Source organism: Chiloscyllium plagiosum, unplaced genomic scaffold (genome assembly GCF_037043375.1).
Source record: "Chiloscyllium plagiosum isolate Xiang-an unplaced genomic scaffold, Cpla_swu_hap1 HiC_scaffold_4, whole genome shotgun sequence".
Lineage (NCBI taxonomy): Eukaryota > Metazoa > Chordata > Chondrichthyes > Orectolobiformes > Hemiscylliidae > Chiloscyllium > Chiloscyllium plagiosum.
This window is the reverse complement of record NW_028270142.1, coordinates 16,767,930-16,784,071: the sequence shown is the minus strand read 5'-3', so window position 1 is coordinate 16,784,071 and position 16,142 is coordinate 16,767,930. Positions and strand designations below refer to the sequence as shown.

The 16,142-nt window shown below is 38.9% G+C and overlaps 1 protein-coding gene across 1 annotated transcript in view; it reads right to left on the bottom strand.

The window, feature by feature from the left end:
* Positions 1-16,142, bottom strand: part of LOC122549388 (uncharacterized) — a 510,886-nt gene that overhangs the window by 222,565 nt on the left and 272,179 nt on the right. The window contains exons 15-17 of the mRNA XM_087985979.1: positions 4,237-4,404; positions 2,745-2,987; positions 360-590 (exon numbers count right to left, since the gene is read on the bottom strand). Of these exons, the coding sequence (XP_087842105.1) occupies positions 360-590; positions 2,745-2,987; positions 4,237-4,404 (642 nt within the window). The remainder of the gene's footprint in view (positions 1-359; positions 591-2,744; positions 2,988-4,236; positions 4,405-16,142) is intronic.

Genomic DNA, 16,142 nt, shown 5'->3' with positions numbered 1-16,142 from the left:
GGAGTACAGTGAATTCAGAGAAGTGAATGCATGACAAAGCTAAATTGAGGTTAAAATCTCTGATAAATTATCACCTGATACTGTAGCTGAGGAAGAAAAGCAGCTACAATATCTACGTGCAAAATGAGTGAATGAGTGAATCAGAACACATTCTCCAGTAGGCTAATAATTTGCTCTGTAGTTTATTGACCATGTAATTCTGAAGAAAAAATGCTCCTGATAAACAATCTCTTATTTTGCAATGGTATTGATTTCAAAATAAAACAAATCTAAGTATTTTTGTAACATTGGACACATAATTAATATAGTTAATATGCAAAGAAGCAAGAAAACAGAACTACTCATAAAAGACAACACACCTGATTACTTGAATATTTTGATTCTTCTTCAAAGTTCTGTACAAGTTTCTCCAGATCTTGGATTCTATCAGTGTTTGCTTGATATTTCTGTTTGTACAGATCTATTGTAGATTCAAAAACTTTTGCCTGATTGTGACTTTCTATAATTTCATCATTTAAGCGATCAATCTGCTCTCTTAAATGCAAGTTCTCATCATTCTGTTTTTGGATAACATCTTGATGCTGTACAACCTGTGGAAACAGTTTGTTTCATTCCAAAGCATTGTTTTTTTTTATCATTAGCTTATGTTGGAGCTATTTAGCTTTCTACAAAAATATCAGATTAATGGGTACATTTTAAGATTTTTATTTTATTTTCAAGAAACCATTTGTGTCACATTTCTACTGACTAAAACATACAGACCAGTCCAGGAAGAAGTCAGAGATAAAAGGACATGCTTACATCACAAATCTTTTCCTAATTTTAGCAATCAATGTTATACACAGGATGTGCTTACCATCTGCTTAACTGAACAGTCATAATAGGTTTCATAGAAGATATCACACAAGAGAAGATTACTTGAATTAATACACAATTATGCCACAAGCTTTCTTCTGCATAATAATTATTTGTCAGGCAGAAATAATTATTGTCTTAATAAGTGGAAAAATATCAGCAAGCACAATTTTCATTTGGAGTAATTTCACCAAAATTCTACCACAGGTGTCTTTTTTTTCCTTGATTCTGTGAACTGATGCCAACTGTTTAAAATCTTCTAACTCAAACTCCCCTGGGAAATCCAATGTTTAAAAAATGAGAATTGGAGATGTTCTGCTCTTGTTCAAGAAAGGTTATAAGGATAAACCAAGCAACTATGACCAGTCAGTTTAAGTTTTGTGGATGGGAAGTATTTAGAAACAATAATTTGGAAGTAAATTCATAGTCTCATAGACAAATGAAGGTAAATTAAGGAAGGCCAGTATAGATTTTATGAGGGAAAATCATGCTTAACAAACTTACTAGAGTTTTCTGATGGAGGGTAACAGCAAGTGTTGGTCAGAACAATGCTGTTGGGGTGGTACACAAGGATTTCTAGAAGAAATTTAATACAATGCCACTCAACAGAATCGTGAGCAAAGTTAAAGGTCATGGAATAAAGAGGACTATCGCAACATTGCTACAAAATAAGCTGAAAGACAGAAAATAAAGCTATCAATGTTTTGGGAGCTGGAGGAAGACTTGTAATTCAATTCCCCAGAGGTCAGTGTTGGTACCCTTACTTTTCCTGCTGTATGATAATGACTTAGACTCTCGGGTCCAGAGAACAATTTCAAAATTTGCAGGTGATATGAAAGCATTGCAAATTGTGAGGAGGTTAGCATAGAACTTTAAAAGGTCTTGGACAAGTTGGTATACTGGCTGGATAGCCAGTAGATAAAGGTCAAGGCAGAAAAGTGTCAGATGGCACATTTTATTCAATTAAACATGGATAGACAACATAAAATAAAGGGTGCAATTCTAAAGTGGGTGCAGGATCAATATGTATGTATCCTTATGTCATAAGTTCAATATAAATCTGGAATCAACTCATGGAAGATAGCAACAGGTTATGTGCTTGTGTCTCCTTGGGGAAGAGGAGCCAGGGAGGAAATCTAACTGAAGGATTCAAAATCATAAGAGGCGTGATCAGAGTAAGTAGGGAGAAAATGTTCCTACTTGTGAAAGGATTGAAAATGAGGGAGGACAGATTTAAAGTAATTCATAAAACAAGAAAAATATTATATGACAAAAAGTTCTTTCACGCAGCAGGTGCTTGGGGATTTGAATGCACTTCCTGAGAGTGATGTGAAGTGAAGGCAAATTCAGTTGAGATATTCGAAAAGGAATTAAATGGTTGTTTGAAAAGGAAGGGTTTGCAAGATTATGGAAGAAGCCAGGAGAAGGTCATGAGGTAAGACACACATTTGGAGAGCCATCGCAGACTGGTTGGGCCAAATGACATCCTGTAACATCCTTTTAACTTTATTTATTAATTTTTCTACTTTATACTAAGAAGGACTTTAACATTGAACTTCTAACCTTATTTCCTATTTTTCTATTTGGTACCTAAGATGGCGCCAGAATGGTAATTTTGTACACTTTTCACTGTACTCCTGTATCCCTGTACTTGAGTACACGTGACAATAAAATCTAATTCTAATTCTAACAATTCTATGGTTGCTGTTAATTTTAAAGAAGTGTTTTGTTTTATAATCAACTTAAAGACATTAGCAAAGACAACATACTGAAATGAATATATTACTTAATTTGAGTCTAATCATTGTCGTCAAAAAAAGTTTTAGTCAAAATTTCTTGACTGAATCTTAGTGTAATATACATCTATTCTGGGTTTGCTTAAAACTTACTCGGCTTGCAGCCTCACGATGAAGATGGTTTGCTTTTTCCAAGTCTTCTTTGAGTTGCACTGTAATCGTCTTACATTCTTGCACTTTGCCAAGACTATCCTGCAATTCAAGTATGGTCGAATCCAGCTCCTTTTGCAACAAAACATTTTTCTGTGACCATCGTTCCAAATCAATATCGTAAGATTGCTTTGCGATATCCAAATCATTCTGCAATTGTGCTATATTATTTTTATTGGCTTGTATCTGTAATTTAAAAAGAACTGCATTCATCAAAAAGATACTCCTCTAGCATGAAATTCTACAACGTGAATTTGTTTCACTCAAATTAATTTCCAATCTCTTAACATCAATTCCCTAAACCCTGCCAAGGATCCCTACTGCAGCCCCAATAGGTGAAGTCAAAATGTAGCTGATCACAAAATCATTCCTCTTCAGTGGGAAAAAGATGGCAATCTTCTATAAGAGACCTCAAAGTGATCCTTCATGCAACCACCTCGAATTTCTGTAAGTATTGTGATCTAACTAATTCAGCCACCCATAGTTTGCTAACCTTTTGGTGAAAGGTCAGCTTCACAGTGCTAACAGGCATCTGGCTCCGTGACACAATTGTATAATATTAGGACAGTTGCAATATCAAAGAAAAGTAGCCCTTGAGTTGGACATTAATTATCTGCATTAACAATTTGGTTCCATAGAGTAGCATTAATTGCCATGGCTACCCATCACTGGAAAAATCATCATGGGGCAGGACAGCATTACAAAGTCATTCAACAAGGTTTTACAGATACTTTCCTGACACTGCCACCTCCCTCCCCATCCCCACCCCCACAACTCCGGTCTGCAGGAGACTGCAGAAATCCAGCCTCATGTCCGTTTTTTGGGTCTCAAACTTCAGAATTGGAAAATGATCATTCAGGGGAGCTATTGTACAGTGAATGGTTCTCTATGGAACTGAAACCTGCAACCAATCATGGCTTACTGTGGAAAAAAAAAACTATATAGGCTGTACGTTTTGGTTGTTAAAAAATCAGTTCATAGAATGTGGGCATTGCTGGCCAGGCTAGCATTTATTACCTGTCTTTAATTGCCCAGAGGGCAGTTAAGAGTACCACATTGCTGTGGGTCTGGAGTCACATTTAGGTGAGATGTAGATGGCAGTTTCCTTCATTAAACTACTCGGGTATTTTCCTGACAATCGATAATGGATTCATATTCATCATTAGACTCTTAATTCCAGATTTTGTCTGAAATCAAATTTCACCATCTACCATGTTAGGAAGCAATGCAGAGACCCCAGAACATTACCTGGGTCTCTGGATTAATAATTAACAGCAATATCACTAGGCCATTGCCTTCCTTATTGGAAATAATAGGAAGACAAAACAGTTTCAACAGCCATTTCACAAAGTTAAGTTTCATATTGAATAACTGTTCAAAAATCCTGCTACAATTAGTAACAATCTTGCAATTCCTCATTTGGTCTTCCACCAACCTCTTGCATGAGCATTTCCCGTTGATGTGCAAATTCTTGAATAGACTTTTCAGCTTGGCTCAGGTGATTTTCCTGTTCATTGCGAACATGCTTTTGGTTGCGAATTTCATTCTGCAGATCTTCCAATTTTTCATGAAGTCTGTTGATCTCAGCTTGCTGAACACCAAGCTGTTCATTAAAAATAATGTTCATTAAAAATATATGATTTACATTGCAGAACACCATTTTTGTTTAATCAGCTTAGTGCCTGGCAAAGATAACACCTACTGGCATACTTAAATCTCTAAAACAGATATTTTTAGAATGTAGGTTTGCTCGCTGAGCTGTAAGTTTGATATCAAGACGTTTCACTACCTGGCAAGGTAACATCATCAGTGGCAACCTCCAAGTGAAACAAAGCTGTTATCTCCTGCTTTCTATTTATATGTTTGCCCTGGATGGGGTTCCTGGGGTTTGTGGTGATGTCATTCCCTGTTCGCTTTCGGAGGGGTTGATAGATGGTATCTAGATCTATGTGTTTGTTTACGGTGTTGTGGTTGGAGTGCCAGGCCTCTAGGAATTCTCTGGCATGTCTTTGCATAGCCTGTCTCAGGATAGATGTGTTGTCCCAGTCGAAATGGTGGTTTCTTTCCTCTGAGTGTAAGACTATGAGGGAGAGAGGGTCGTGTCTTTATGTGGCTAGCTGGTGTTCGTGTATCCTGGTGGCTACCTTTCTTCCTGTTTATCCTACGTAGTGTTTGTGGTAGTCCTTGCATGGAATTTTGTAGACGACGTTGGTTTTGCCCATGGGTTATACTGGGTCTTTTAAGTTTGTTAGTTTTTGTTTGAGAGTGTTGGTGGGTTTATGTGCTACTAGGATTCCGAGGGGTCTTAATAGTCTGGCTGTCATTTCTGAAACTTCTTTGATGTATGGTATGGTGGTTAAGGTTTCTGGCTGTGTTTGGCCTGCTTGTCGTGGTTTGTTCTTGAGGAATCTGCGGACTGTATTTTTTGAGTATCCGTTCTTCTTGAATACGTTGTATAGGTGGTTCTCCTCTGTTTTCTGAAGTTTGTCTGTGCTGCAGTGTTTGGTGGCTGTTTGGAATAGTGTTCTGATACAGCTTTGTTTGTGTGTGCTGGGCTGGTTGCTGGTGTAGTTAAGTATTTGGTCAATGTTTGTCGGTTTTCTGTGTTTGCAGGTTTGTAGTTCTCCGTTGTCCATTCTTTCGACTGTGACGTCCAGGAATGCAAGTTTGTTGTCGGTTTCTTCATCCTTGGTGAACTTTATGTCTGTGAGGGTGTTGTTGATGATGTTAAATGTCTCTTCTATCTTGTTTCGTTTTGTGATGACAAAGGTGTCATCTACATAGCGGACCCAGATTTTTGGTTTGATGGTTGGTAGGGCTGTTTGTTCTAGTCTTTGCTTTACCGCTTCTGCTATGAATCCTGATAGCAGAGATCCCATGGGTGTGCCGTTGGTTTGTTTGTAGATTATGTTGTTGAAGGTGAAGTGGGTGGTGAGGCACAGGTCCACTAGCTTCATGATGTTTTCATTGATAATGTGATTGATGGTGGTTGGGGTGTGCGTGATGGTCTCTTTTAAAAAAAAGTAAGTGTTTCCTTTGCCAGGTCGATGTTGATGGAGGTGAATAGTGCTGTTACGTTGAATGAGATCATTGTTTTGTCTTCCTCTATTTTGGTGTTTTTGATGATTTTTAGGAATTACTGGGTGGAGTGGATGGAGTGCTGTGACTCTTCTAAACAAGACGGAATCCCAAAAAATGAAACCAGATGGGACCAACACCCCACAATTCTACGGACTACCAAAAATCCATAAACCAGGAGCCCCCCTCAGACCTATAGTCTCACTACCCGGAACACCAACTTACAGACTGGCCAAAGAACTACACGCAAGACTGAAATACCTAGTAGAAGTGTCAATCCCCCCAAGAATTCCTAAAAATCATCAAAAACACCAAACTAGAAGATGATGAAACAATGATCTCATTCATCGTAACAGCACTGTTCACCTCCATCAACATCGACCTGGCAAAGGAAACACTTCCACACTTTTAAAAGAGACCATCACACACACCCCAACTACCATCAATCACATTATCAACGAAAACATCATGAAGCTAGTGAACCTGTGCCTCACCACCCACTTCATCTTCAACAACATAATCTACAAACAAACCAACGGCACATCCATGGGATCTCCACTATCAGGATTCATAGCAGAAGCGGTAATGCAAAGACGAGAACAAACAGCCCTACCAACCATCAAACCAAAAATCTGGGTCCGCTACATAGATGACACCTTTGTCATCACAAAACGAAACAAGATAGAAGAGACATTTAACATCATCAACAACACTTTCACAGGCATAAAGTTCACCAAGGAGGAAGAAACCAACAACAAACTCGCATTCCTGGACATCACAGTCGAAAGAACGGACAAGGGAGAACTACAAACCTGCGTATACAGAAAACCGACAAACATTGACCAAATACTTAACTACACCAGCAACCAGCCCAGCACACACAAACAAAGCTGTATCAGAACACTACTCCAACGAGCCACCACACACTGCAGCACAGACAAATTTCGGAAAACAGAGGAGAACCACCTATACAGCGTATTCAAGAAGAACGGATACTCAAAAAATACAGTCCGCAGATTCCTCAAGAACAAACCACAACAAGCAGACCAAACACAGCCAGAAACCCTAACCACCTTACCATACATCAAAGAAGTTTCAGAAATGACAGCCAGACTACTAAGACCCCTCGGAATCCTAGTAGCACACAAACCCACCAAAACCCTCAAACAAAAACTAACAAACTTAAAAGACCCAGTACAAACCAAAGTCGTCTACAAAATTCCATGCAAGGACTGCCACAAACACTATGTAGGACAAACAGGAAGAAAGTTAGCTACCAGGATACACGACCACCAGCTAGCCAAAAGACATGACCCTCTCTCCCTCGTAGCCCTACACACGGAGGAAAAAAAACTGGGACAACACATCTATCCTGGGACAGGCTAAGCAAAGACAAGCCAGAGAATTCCTAGAGGCCTGGCACTCCAACCACAGCACCATAATCAAACACATAGATCTAGATACCATCTATCAACCCCTCCGAAAGCGAACAGGGAATGACATCACCACAAACCCCAGGAACCCCATCCAGGACAAACATATAAATAGAAAGCAGGAGACAACAGCTTCGCTTCACTTGGAGGTCACGACTGATGGTGTTATCTAGCCAGGTAATGAAATGTCTTGATATCAAACCTACAGCTCAGCGAACAAACCTACACCCTAAACCTCAACCTGAGCTACAAACCTTCACAAACCTTGCAAAAACAGATATTTTTATAAGTGCTCAAAAGTGCAGCATACCCATTTGAATTATATGAAGCATCTAAAGAAACATGTTGCAACAGAGCTGGCCATTTCCCAAGGCATTGAACATTGTTATCTGAAGTAAAAGAACTTAAGCACGGATTGATACAAGATTAATAAGTCAACAAATATGCATAGAGATATTGATAGCATTTACTAAGTTGAAACTTTAATACATTGCAGTCCAGGTCATGCTAAATTACTGCTGGTTAGTTAACAGCAAGACTTTACAAGGTCACAAGTTGCAGTCTTTTGAATTTGAATGGGAAGATTTCCAATACCAGAACATGTCTGCTTCACCACTACCCATTAATGAGTCAATCTTTTTCAAATTCCAGGCTGGGCTTATGCCCCAAAAGTGACTCTCCTGCTCCTTGGATACTGCCTGACCCGCTGTGCCTTTCCAGCGTCACCTTTTTTGACTCTGACTCTCCAGTATCTGCAGTCATCACTTTCTCTTTTCTACTTCAAGAGATGTTTGTTAACGATCTGAGCCAATGTTTAATCACTAAACACCCATAACAATTGGGAATTCTTTTTTTTAGATTTCTAATTAAAACCTGCCAATATCAATATGTGAATACAATATACTTCTAGCTACTGAAATGTGAAAGCAAAACAACTTAATTCAAGAGTGCCCTTCCTTTTTTTTAATGTTCAAGCTTCACTGGGAATTAAATCACAATAAACCTCCAACTGATCCTGCCCAGATAACTGTAAAACAGGTACTTCGTTTGAAAGACATTCAGGATAGGTTTTCAATGAAAGGGAAAATCAATCAATTTCTACAATGGGCAGCCAATTCATGGCTCTGGTTTTACACCTACAGGGTATGTTGAACTGCTGCTCCTCAGTTTCCACATGCAATGTTCTCTGCTAGCATATCTTTTCTAATCCATTGTGCTTTTGTCTAACTCTGCATTTCTATGTGCTAGCTACTGCTTGGGGCCTCAGGGTTACAGCATTCAAGCAAAGATCCAAAGGCAGAGTTTGATGGAGGTCTTACACAAAGAGATGTGGATAAATTTAGGATGCAAATTTCTAAAACATGCAGCGTAAATCAAACCATTTTTAAAATATATCTTTTAAATCCTAACAGAGATTAATCTTTTTGGATACTTGGAACATACCCATCCCTATTTTAAAATCCTTAAACTTTAAGCTTGTGTTATCAAACATAGCCATTACTTGAAGACCAGAATTTTTATAATGAAGAGTAGTTATTTTAAAATGACATAGTTGTTTTTTTAATTTATTTTCTTTGACACTATTGTCATTGGATTGCACTCAACCTAAAAATGTTTGATTGTACAATACTTACTAGGAATTGACTTAGTCATAGAGTCATAGAGTTATACAGCACAGAAACAAACGCTTTGGTCCAACTCATCCATGCCAACCAGATATCCTTAATTAATCGAAGACTAATTTGCCATCACTTGGCCCACATCCCTCTAAACCCTTCCTATTCATGTATCCATCCAAATGTCTTTTAAATGCTGTAAATGTACCCACCTCCACCACGTCCTCTGGCAGCTCATTCCATACACGTACCACCCTCTACATGAAAATGTTGCGACTCAGGTTTCTTTAAAATCTTTCCCCTTTTACTTTAAACATATGCCCTCTAATTTTGGACACCTCTACCTGGGGAAAAGACCTTGACCATTCACCCTATCCATTCCCCTCATGATTTTATAAACCTCTACAAGGTCACCTATCAGCCTCCAACAATCCAGGAAAAATCTTGCCCTATAGCTCAAATCTTCCAATCCTGGCAACATCCTTGTAAATCTTTTCTGAACCCTTACAAGTTTAATAACATCCTTCCTATAGCAGGGAAACCAGAATTGAATGCAGTATTCTAAAAGTTGCCTAACCAATGTCCTGTACAGCTGCAACATGACATCCCAATTCCTATATTCAATGCCCTGAAGTTAAGCGTGCCAAACACATTCTTCGCCACCTTGTCTACCTGCAACTCCACTTTCAAGGAACTATGAATCAGCACCCCTAGGTCCCTGTTCAACAACACTTCCCAGGGCTCTACCATTAAGTGTATAAGTCCTTCCCTGATTTGCCTTACCAAAATGCAATACCTCACATTCCTCTAAATTAAACTCCATCTGCCACTCCGAGGCCCAATGATCCATCTGATCAAGATCCTATTATACCCTGAGATAACTTACTTCACTGTCCACTAGACCACCAATTTTGGTGTCATCTGCAAACTTACTAACCACAACTCCCATATTCAGATCCAAATCATTTATATATATGAGAAAATGCAGTGACCACAGCATTGCTCCTTGCGACATACTGCTGGGTGACAGGTTTCCAGTGTCCAAAAAACAACCCTCCACTACTATCCTCTGTCTCCTACCTTCAAGCCAATTTTGTATTCAATTGGCTGGTTCCCCTTGGATTCCGTGTGATCTAACCTTGCTAACCAATCCACCATGTGGAACATTGTCAAATGCCTTGCTGATTTCTAATGTCTACCAGTCTACCTTCATCAATCTTCTTTGTCATTTCTTGAAAAAAAACTCAATCAAGTTAGTAAAACACAACACATGAAAGCCATGTTGATTATCCCTAATCAGTCCTTAACAAAAACAGAAATTGCTGGAAAAGCTCAGTAGTTCTGGCAGCATCTTTGGAGAGACATCAGAGTTAATATTTTGGGTCAAGTACCCTTCCACAGAACGCTTCAGTCCTAATCAGTCCTTGCCTTTCCAAATGCCTGTAAATCTTGTCCCTCAGAATACCCTCCATTAACCTATCCATCACAGATAGAAAGGATATTCCCTATCTACTGGTGTGTAAAACATGCAACTTAATTTAAATTCTATATGCTTAAATACTGAGAAATGCAACAGCATGATATTATTCAACTACAGTTATATAGAACTTGTGTCTGATCCAATTTTCAGGTAAAGAATGTACATGGGTTACTAAGCCAACAGAGTGTTGAATATCACTACAACAAAATAATGTTGATTTTAGTTAAATTATATGCTGTTATATTTGAGTTATCACTTCACATGCAATGTATGTTTGTCACATTAGCTCTGATTTCAAGTAAGCTCAGAAGATAAATGTCATGAGTAATTGACTGTACAAGTTACTGGCAATCATTTCTTGCTGTAAGAAACATTCTTACATTTTACTCTGGCAAAATATGCACATGACCTGAATATTGCCATTTATCATTTTTATCCAATGTTGCTAGAAAAAAAACACATTGTCAAAGCCTCCTGCATTCATCCAGACAATTTGCAAAACTAACAATTAAAAGGGTAAACCAATATTTATATTGCATGAAAGCAGAATGCTGATTCAGTGTAAAATGGAATTGGGATTGTTAGAGATATTGCCCTGAAGAATGCACCAGTATATGACTGACAGTTAATTGCCAGATTTCTTTTAAATTTTAAACCATTCAGGATGACTCTGATTGTTCAAGGCAATGTCCTGAGAAATGCACCAGCGAGTCATCATCTCAATTATTCTGAGCAGGAAAAAGATGCAGTGGTTATACTTGAAATTGCAAGCATGATCACACAAAAGGCCAGACGTAACAACGGAGAGTGTTCACATTTAATTTTCCAGCAATGTTTAAAGGCAAAGTAAAACACATGTTAGCCTAAGAGATCAACCATGTATATAGTGCAGGACATTCAAAAGCACTTCACAACCAATGAATTATTTATGAATTGAGACTGCTATTATTATGGATGGCAGTTAATTAGTGCATGTGTGTTCCCACAAATAGCAATGAGTTAAGTGACCAGTCAAGATTTTATGGAGATATTGCCAAAAGAATAAATGTTGCTCCTTGTTGTCCTTTGAAACGCATCACTGGAAATGTCTTGTTGCATGTTTCTAGCTCTCTGCAGATAAGCTGGGAAGCAGGAAGCCTTGTAATATGGTGACGGAAGCAACAAGAGGGAAGCCTGATCAGAGGTATCCAAACAAATAAAACAATTAATTCTCCAATAAGTGTTCAGCTCCCCTTCCCACTACAGCCTTATTTACATTTAATAGCAAATTGTCAGGCCCCTAGCACATGGGGAAACCTCTAGGTAAACTAGGGAGCTCCAAGAAGGTCCCTGAGATGGATTTAACTGCTGCTCCATTGCTCTTGGAGGGGTTCGAAACCAAGAATTGCTGCTCTGATAGATTCAATGGTGTCTCTGGAGGGGTTAACCCTCCAAGCAAAAATATTTTACCTGGCCTTAGAAGACCTTAAAGTGGTGATGCCTTCTTCTTCCTGCAGTGTCAGTAGCAACAATCTCTACTGGCCTGGCAGCTCTGAGATGCAGGCTGGCACTCGTAATTGTTTTGCAGTCCCAGAGATATCTTCCTATTTGGTTGCTGTTGATAATATTTCACATGTGAAACTGCCTAGCTGCCCTGGGTCAGGACCTAAATAAGCAGACAAGTCTAAGACACCTCTGATATGTTATATACCATTAATAGTAGATTGACTTGTCAGCTTATACAACCAGTTCAAGTTCTATGTGTCAGGCTTGAACTTGCACCATTCCATCACGAGAGGTGGAAATGCTAACACTGGGCCAAGTTCACATTGGGATTAGTTACTTCAGGTAGATTTTTTTCATTCTCTTAAAAAAGTTGAACTTCCATGTGTTAAGAAGAGTTGTGAGCGTTCACAAGGGTAAAAGTATGTGTAATATGATTTCTGAGAAATTTGTACTCATTATAATAAATGTTAATGGTCTTTTTGTGAGAGGAGTTTACATTTTGTTAAGCTTAGGTGACAGCAATGAGAACAATGCAACCACAGTACAAAAATATATAATTAAATCAATAAATTATAGGGGACAAAATTGAAACAGTGATGAAATTAATAGTTTCAAGGTTCCAATACTTAAAAAAATGAATTTGGACAAGCAGAGACAGAGTGCCTTATGTCCATAATGAGCTTTGAATCTCTTTCATTAAAAAAAATTCACTCTCAATACAATCTAGCACATTTTTCAAGATGCAGTTATGCAAAATGGCCAGATGTTATCTTGTTTAGAATCAAACTGTGTTACACATACTGGACTTGACAAAGAGTTATGTCTTAAAATGTCTCCTTTAACCTACAGTAAACCTGGAAATTTCAGAAGTACCCCAGCTCAGGGATGCCCCTTATGGTGAGGTTGTCATGGGTCTGAGACACAAAATGAAATCTTTTCAAATCAAGTCAGCTTCCTCACCTGTACACAGTAACTCACACGAACAGTTACTATTCTGAGATATGATTCGGAGATGCCGGTGTTGGACTGGGGTGTACAAAGTTAAAAATCACACAACACCAAGTTATAGACAAACAGGTTTAATTGGAAGCACACTAGCTTTCGGAGCGACGCTCCTTCAATCACCTGATGAAGGAGCGTCGCTCCGAAAGCTAGTGTGCTTCCAATTAAACCTGTTGGACTATAACCTGGTGTTGTGTGATTTTTATTTTGGGATAGAAAGAGTCAGAAATGCAAAGGAGACATTGTTGAATCATAGAATCCCTACAGTGCTGAAGCAGGCCATCTGACTCATCAAGTTCACACTGACCCTCTGAACAGCATCTTACCCAGATCCTATCCCTGTAATCCTGCATTACCCATGGCTAATCCACCTAACTACACATACCTGGACACAAGGGGCAATCTATCTAACCTGCACTGTCGGAGTAAACCACAGCATCCAGAGAAAACACATGCAGGCACAAGGGGAATGTGCAACCTCCACACAGATAGTCGCCCGAGGGTGGAATCAAACTCGGGTTCCTGGCGCTGTGAAGCAGCACTAACCACTGAGTCACCATGCCGTATTTTGTGAAGAAACAAAGAATTTACTGTGTGCAGAAGCTTGAGACAATTGGTTTTCTCTTCAAAAGAAAAGAGACAAAAGTAATCGGACTTCAAAGATTAACCATTAGGTTAACTGAAAGAGCTCGTGGATCTTTTCTATTAATGGGGAACATAAAAACTGATTGCAAATGTTTCTGTAGATATGTGAAGAGAAAAAGATTGATGAAGATAAATGTAAGTCCATTACAGTCAGAATCAGGGGAATTTATAATGGGAACAAAGAAATGACAACCACCTGATGAAGGAGCAGTGCTCCGAAAGGTAGTGTTTCCAAATAAACCTATTGGACTATAAACTATTTAGATTAGATACCTTACAGTGTGGAAACAGGCCCTTCGGCCCAACCTGTCCACAACGACCCTCCGAAGAGTAACCCAACCAGACCCATTTCCCTCCGACAAATGCACCTAACACTTTGGACAATTTAGCATGGCCAATTGACCTGACCTGCACATCTTTGGACTGTGGGAGGAAACCAGAGCACCCGGAGTACACCCCAGTCCAACACTGGCATCTCCAAATCAAAGAAATGGTTGACCAACTAAACAAATACTTTGGTTCTGTGGTCACAAATGAGGACACAAATAACATACCGGAAATGTTGGAGAACACAGGGTTTGGTAAGAAGGAAGAACTGAAGGAATTCATTCTTAATAGGTAAATGGTATGGGAAATTTGATGGGATTGAAGGAGGATAAATCTCGAGGCCCTGATAATCTACATCCCACACTACTTTAGGGAGTAAAATATAAATAGTGGGTGCATTGATGGTCATCTTCCAAGATTCTATAAATTATGGAGCAACTCCAACAGATTGGAGGTAGCTAATGGAATCCCTCTATTTGTGAAGGGAGACAGAGAAAAAAACTGGAAATTATAGACCAGTTGGCTTGACATCGGTAGTGAAGAAAATGCTTGAATCCATTATAAAAGAATTAATAACTGAGCATATGGAAAATAATGGCAGAACCAGACAGAGTCAGCATGGAACAAGGAAAGAGAAATCATGCTTAACAAATTTACTGGAATTCCTCAAAGATCTAACTTGTAGACTTGACGAGGAACAGCTAGGGAATGTGACTTCCCGAAACCTTTCCACAAGTCCCAGGTAAGAGTTTAGACTATAAAAGTAAAGCCCATGGATTGGAGGCAGTGTTTGGTGGCAGACAGGAAACAAACAGTGGGAATAAACAAGTCTTTTTCTGAATGGCAGTTAGTGACCCGTGGGTACTGCAGGGGTCAGTCTTAGGACCTCCACTATTCAAAATACATATTAATTATTTGAATGGGGGAAGTAAATGAAATATCTCCAAATTTCGGATGACATAAAGCTGGGTAAGAAGTGATCTTGAGGAGGATGCGGGAATGTTTCAGTCTGATTTGGACAAGCTGAGTGAGTGAACAAATGCATGGCAGATGCAGTATAATATGGATAAATGTGAGGTTATCTACTTTGATAGCAAAAACATGAATCAATATTATTATATGAAAGACTACAACTTGCAAGAGGGCAATGTGCAACAAAATCCTGGTTTTCTTGTACACCAATCGCTGAGGTTAAGCGTGCAGATGAAGCAGGTCTTAAAGAACTCAACTGGTATGTTGGCTTTCATTGCAAAAGGATTCAAGTACAGAGCCTTGGTGAAACTACACCTGGAATATTGTGTGCAGTTTTGCTCTTATTATCTGAGGAAGGATGTTCTTGCTATAGAGGTAGTGTAGCAAAGGTTTACCAGACTGATTCTTGGGATGGTAAGATGAACATATGAGGAGAGGTTGAAATGGTTAAGATTATATTTGTAGAGTTCAGATGAATGAGGGGGGATCTCATAGAAACCTATAAAAATTCCAACAGGAAGAATGTTCCCAATGACAGGGAAGTCAGGAATCAAGGGTCACAGACTAAGGATATGGGATAAACTATTCAGGACTGAGTTGAGGAGAAATTTCTTCACCTAGAGAGTGGTGAGCCTCTGGAATTCACTCCCACAGAAGCTGTTGAGGCCAAAACATTGTACGGTTTCAAGAAATAATCAGACATAACATTTGGGGCTAAAAGAAGCAAAGCATCTGAGGTAAAACAAGAACAGGCTGTTGAGTTGGATGAGCAGCCATGATCATAATGAATGGTGGAATAGGCTTGAATGGCTGAAAGGCCTACTCCAGCTCTTATTTCCTATGTTTCCAAGTGATGTTTGATCTATGTCGATTTTAGTTTATTTGTTATAATTAAAGTCTTAAAACATGAAACCTTGTACTTTTTTATTTCAATTGGTTATTTGAGAGGCTCATCTCTTTAAAATATATCTACCTCTAAAGGATTGTTACTCAAGTGCAAAAAAAGGAAATATTAGAGAAAAAGGAAAATGATAACCACAGTGTTGCAAATTCCTACTTTTGCAATCAAAAAAGTAAATGTGAAGTAGAAATAATAGCAAGATGCTCCTCAAAAATTCTGAAGTCCCTAATGTAGTAGGATTTTAAACTATACAATTATGAGTGGGACGGTGGTTTGGTGGTGGCTCAGCACTACTACCTCACAGCACCAGGGTCCTAGGTTTAATTCCAGCCTTGGGCAACTGTGTGGAGTTTGCGCATTCTCCCCCGTGTCTGTGTGGGTTTCCTCCTGCAGGGCAGGTGA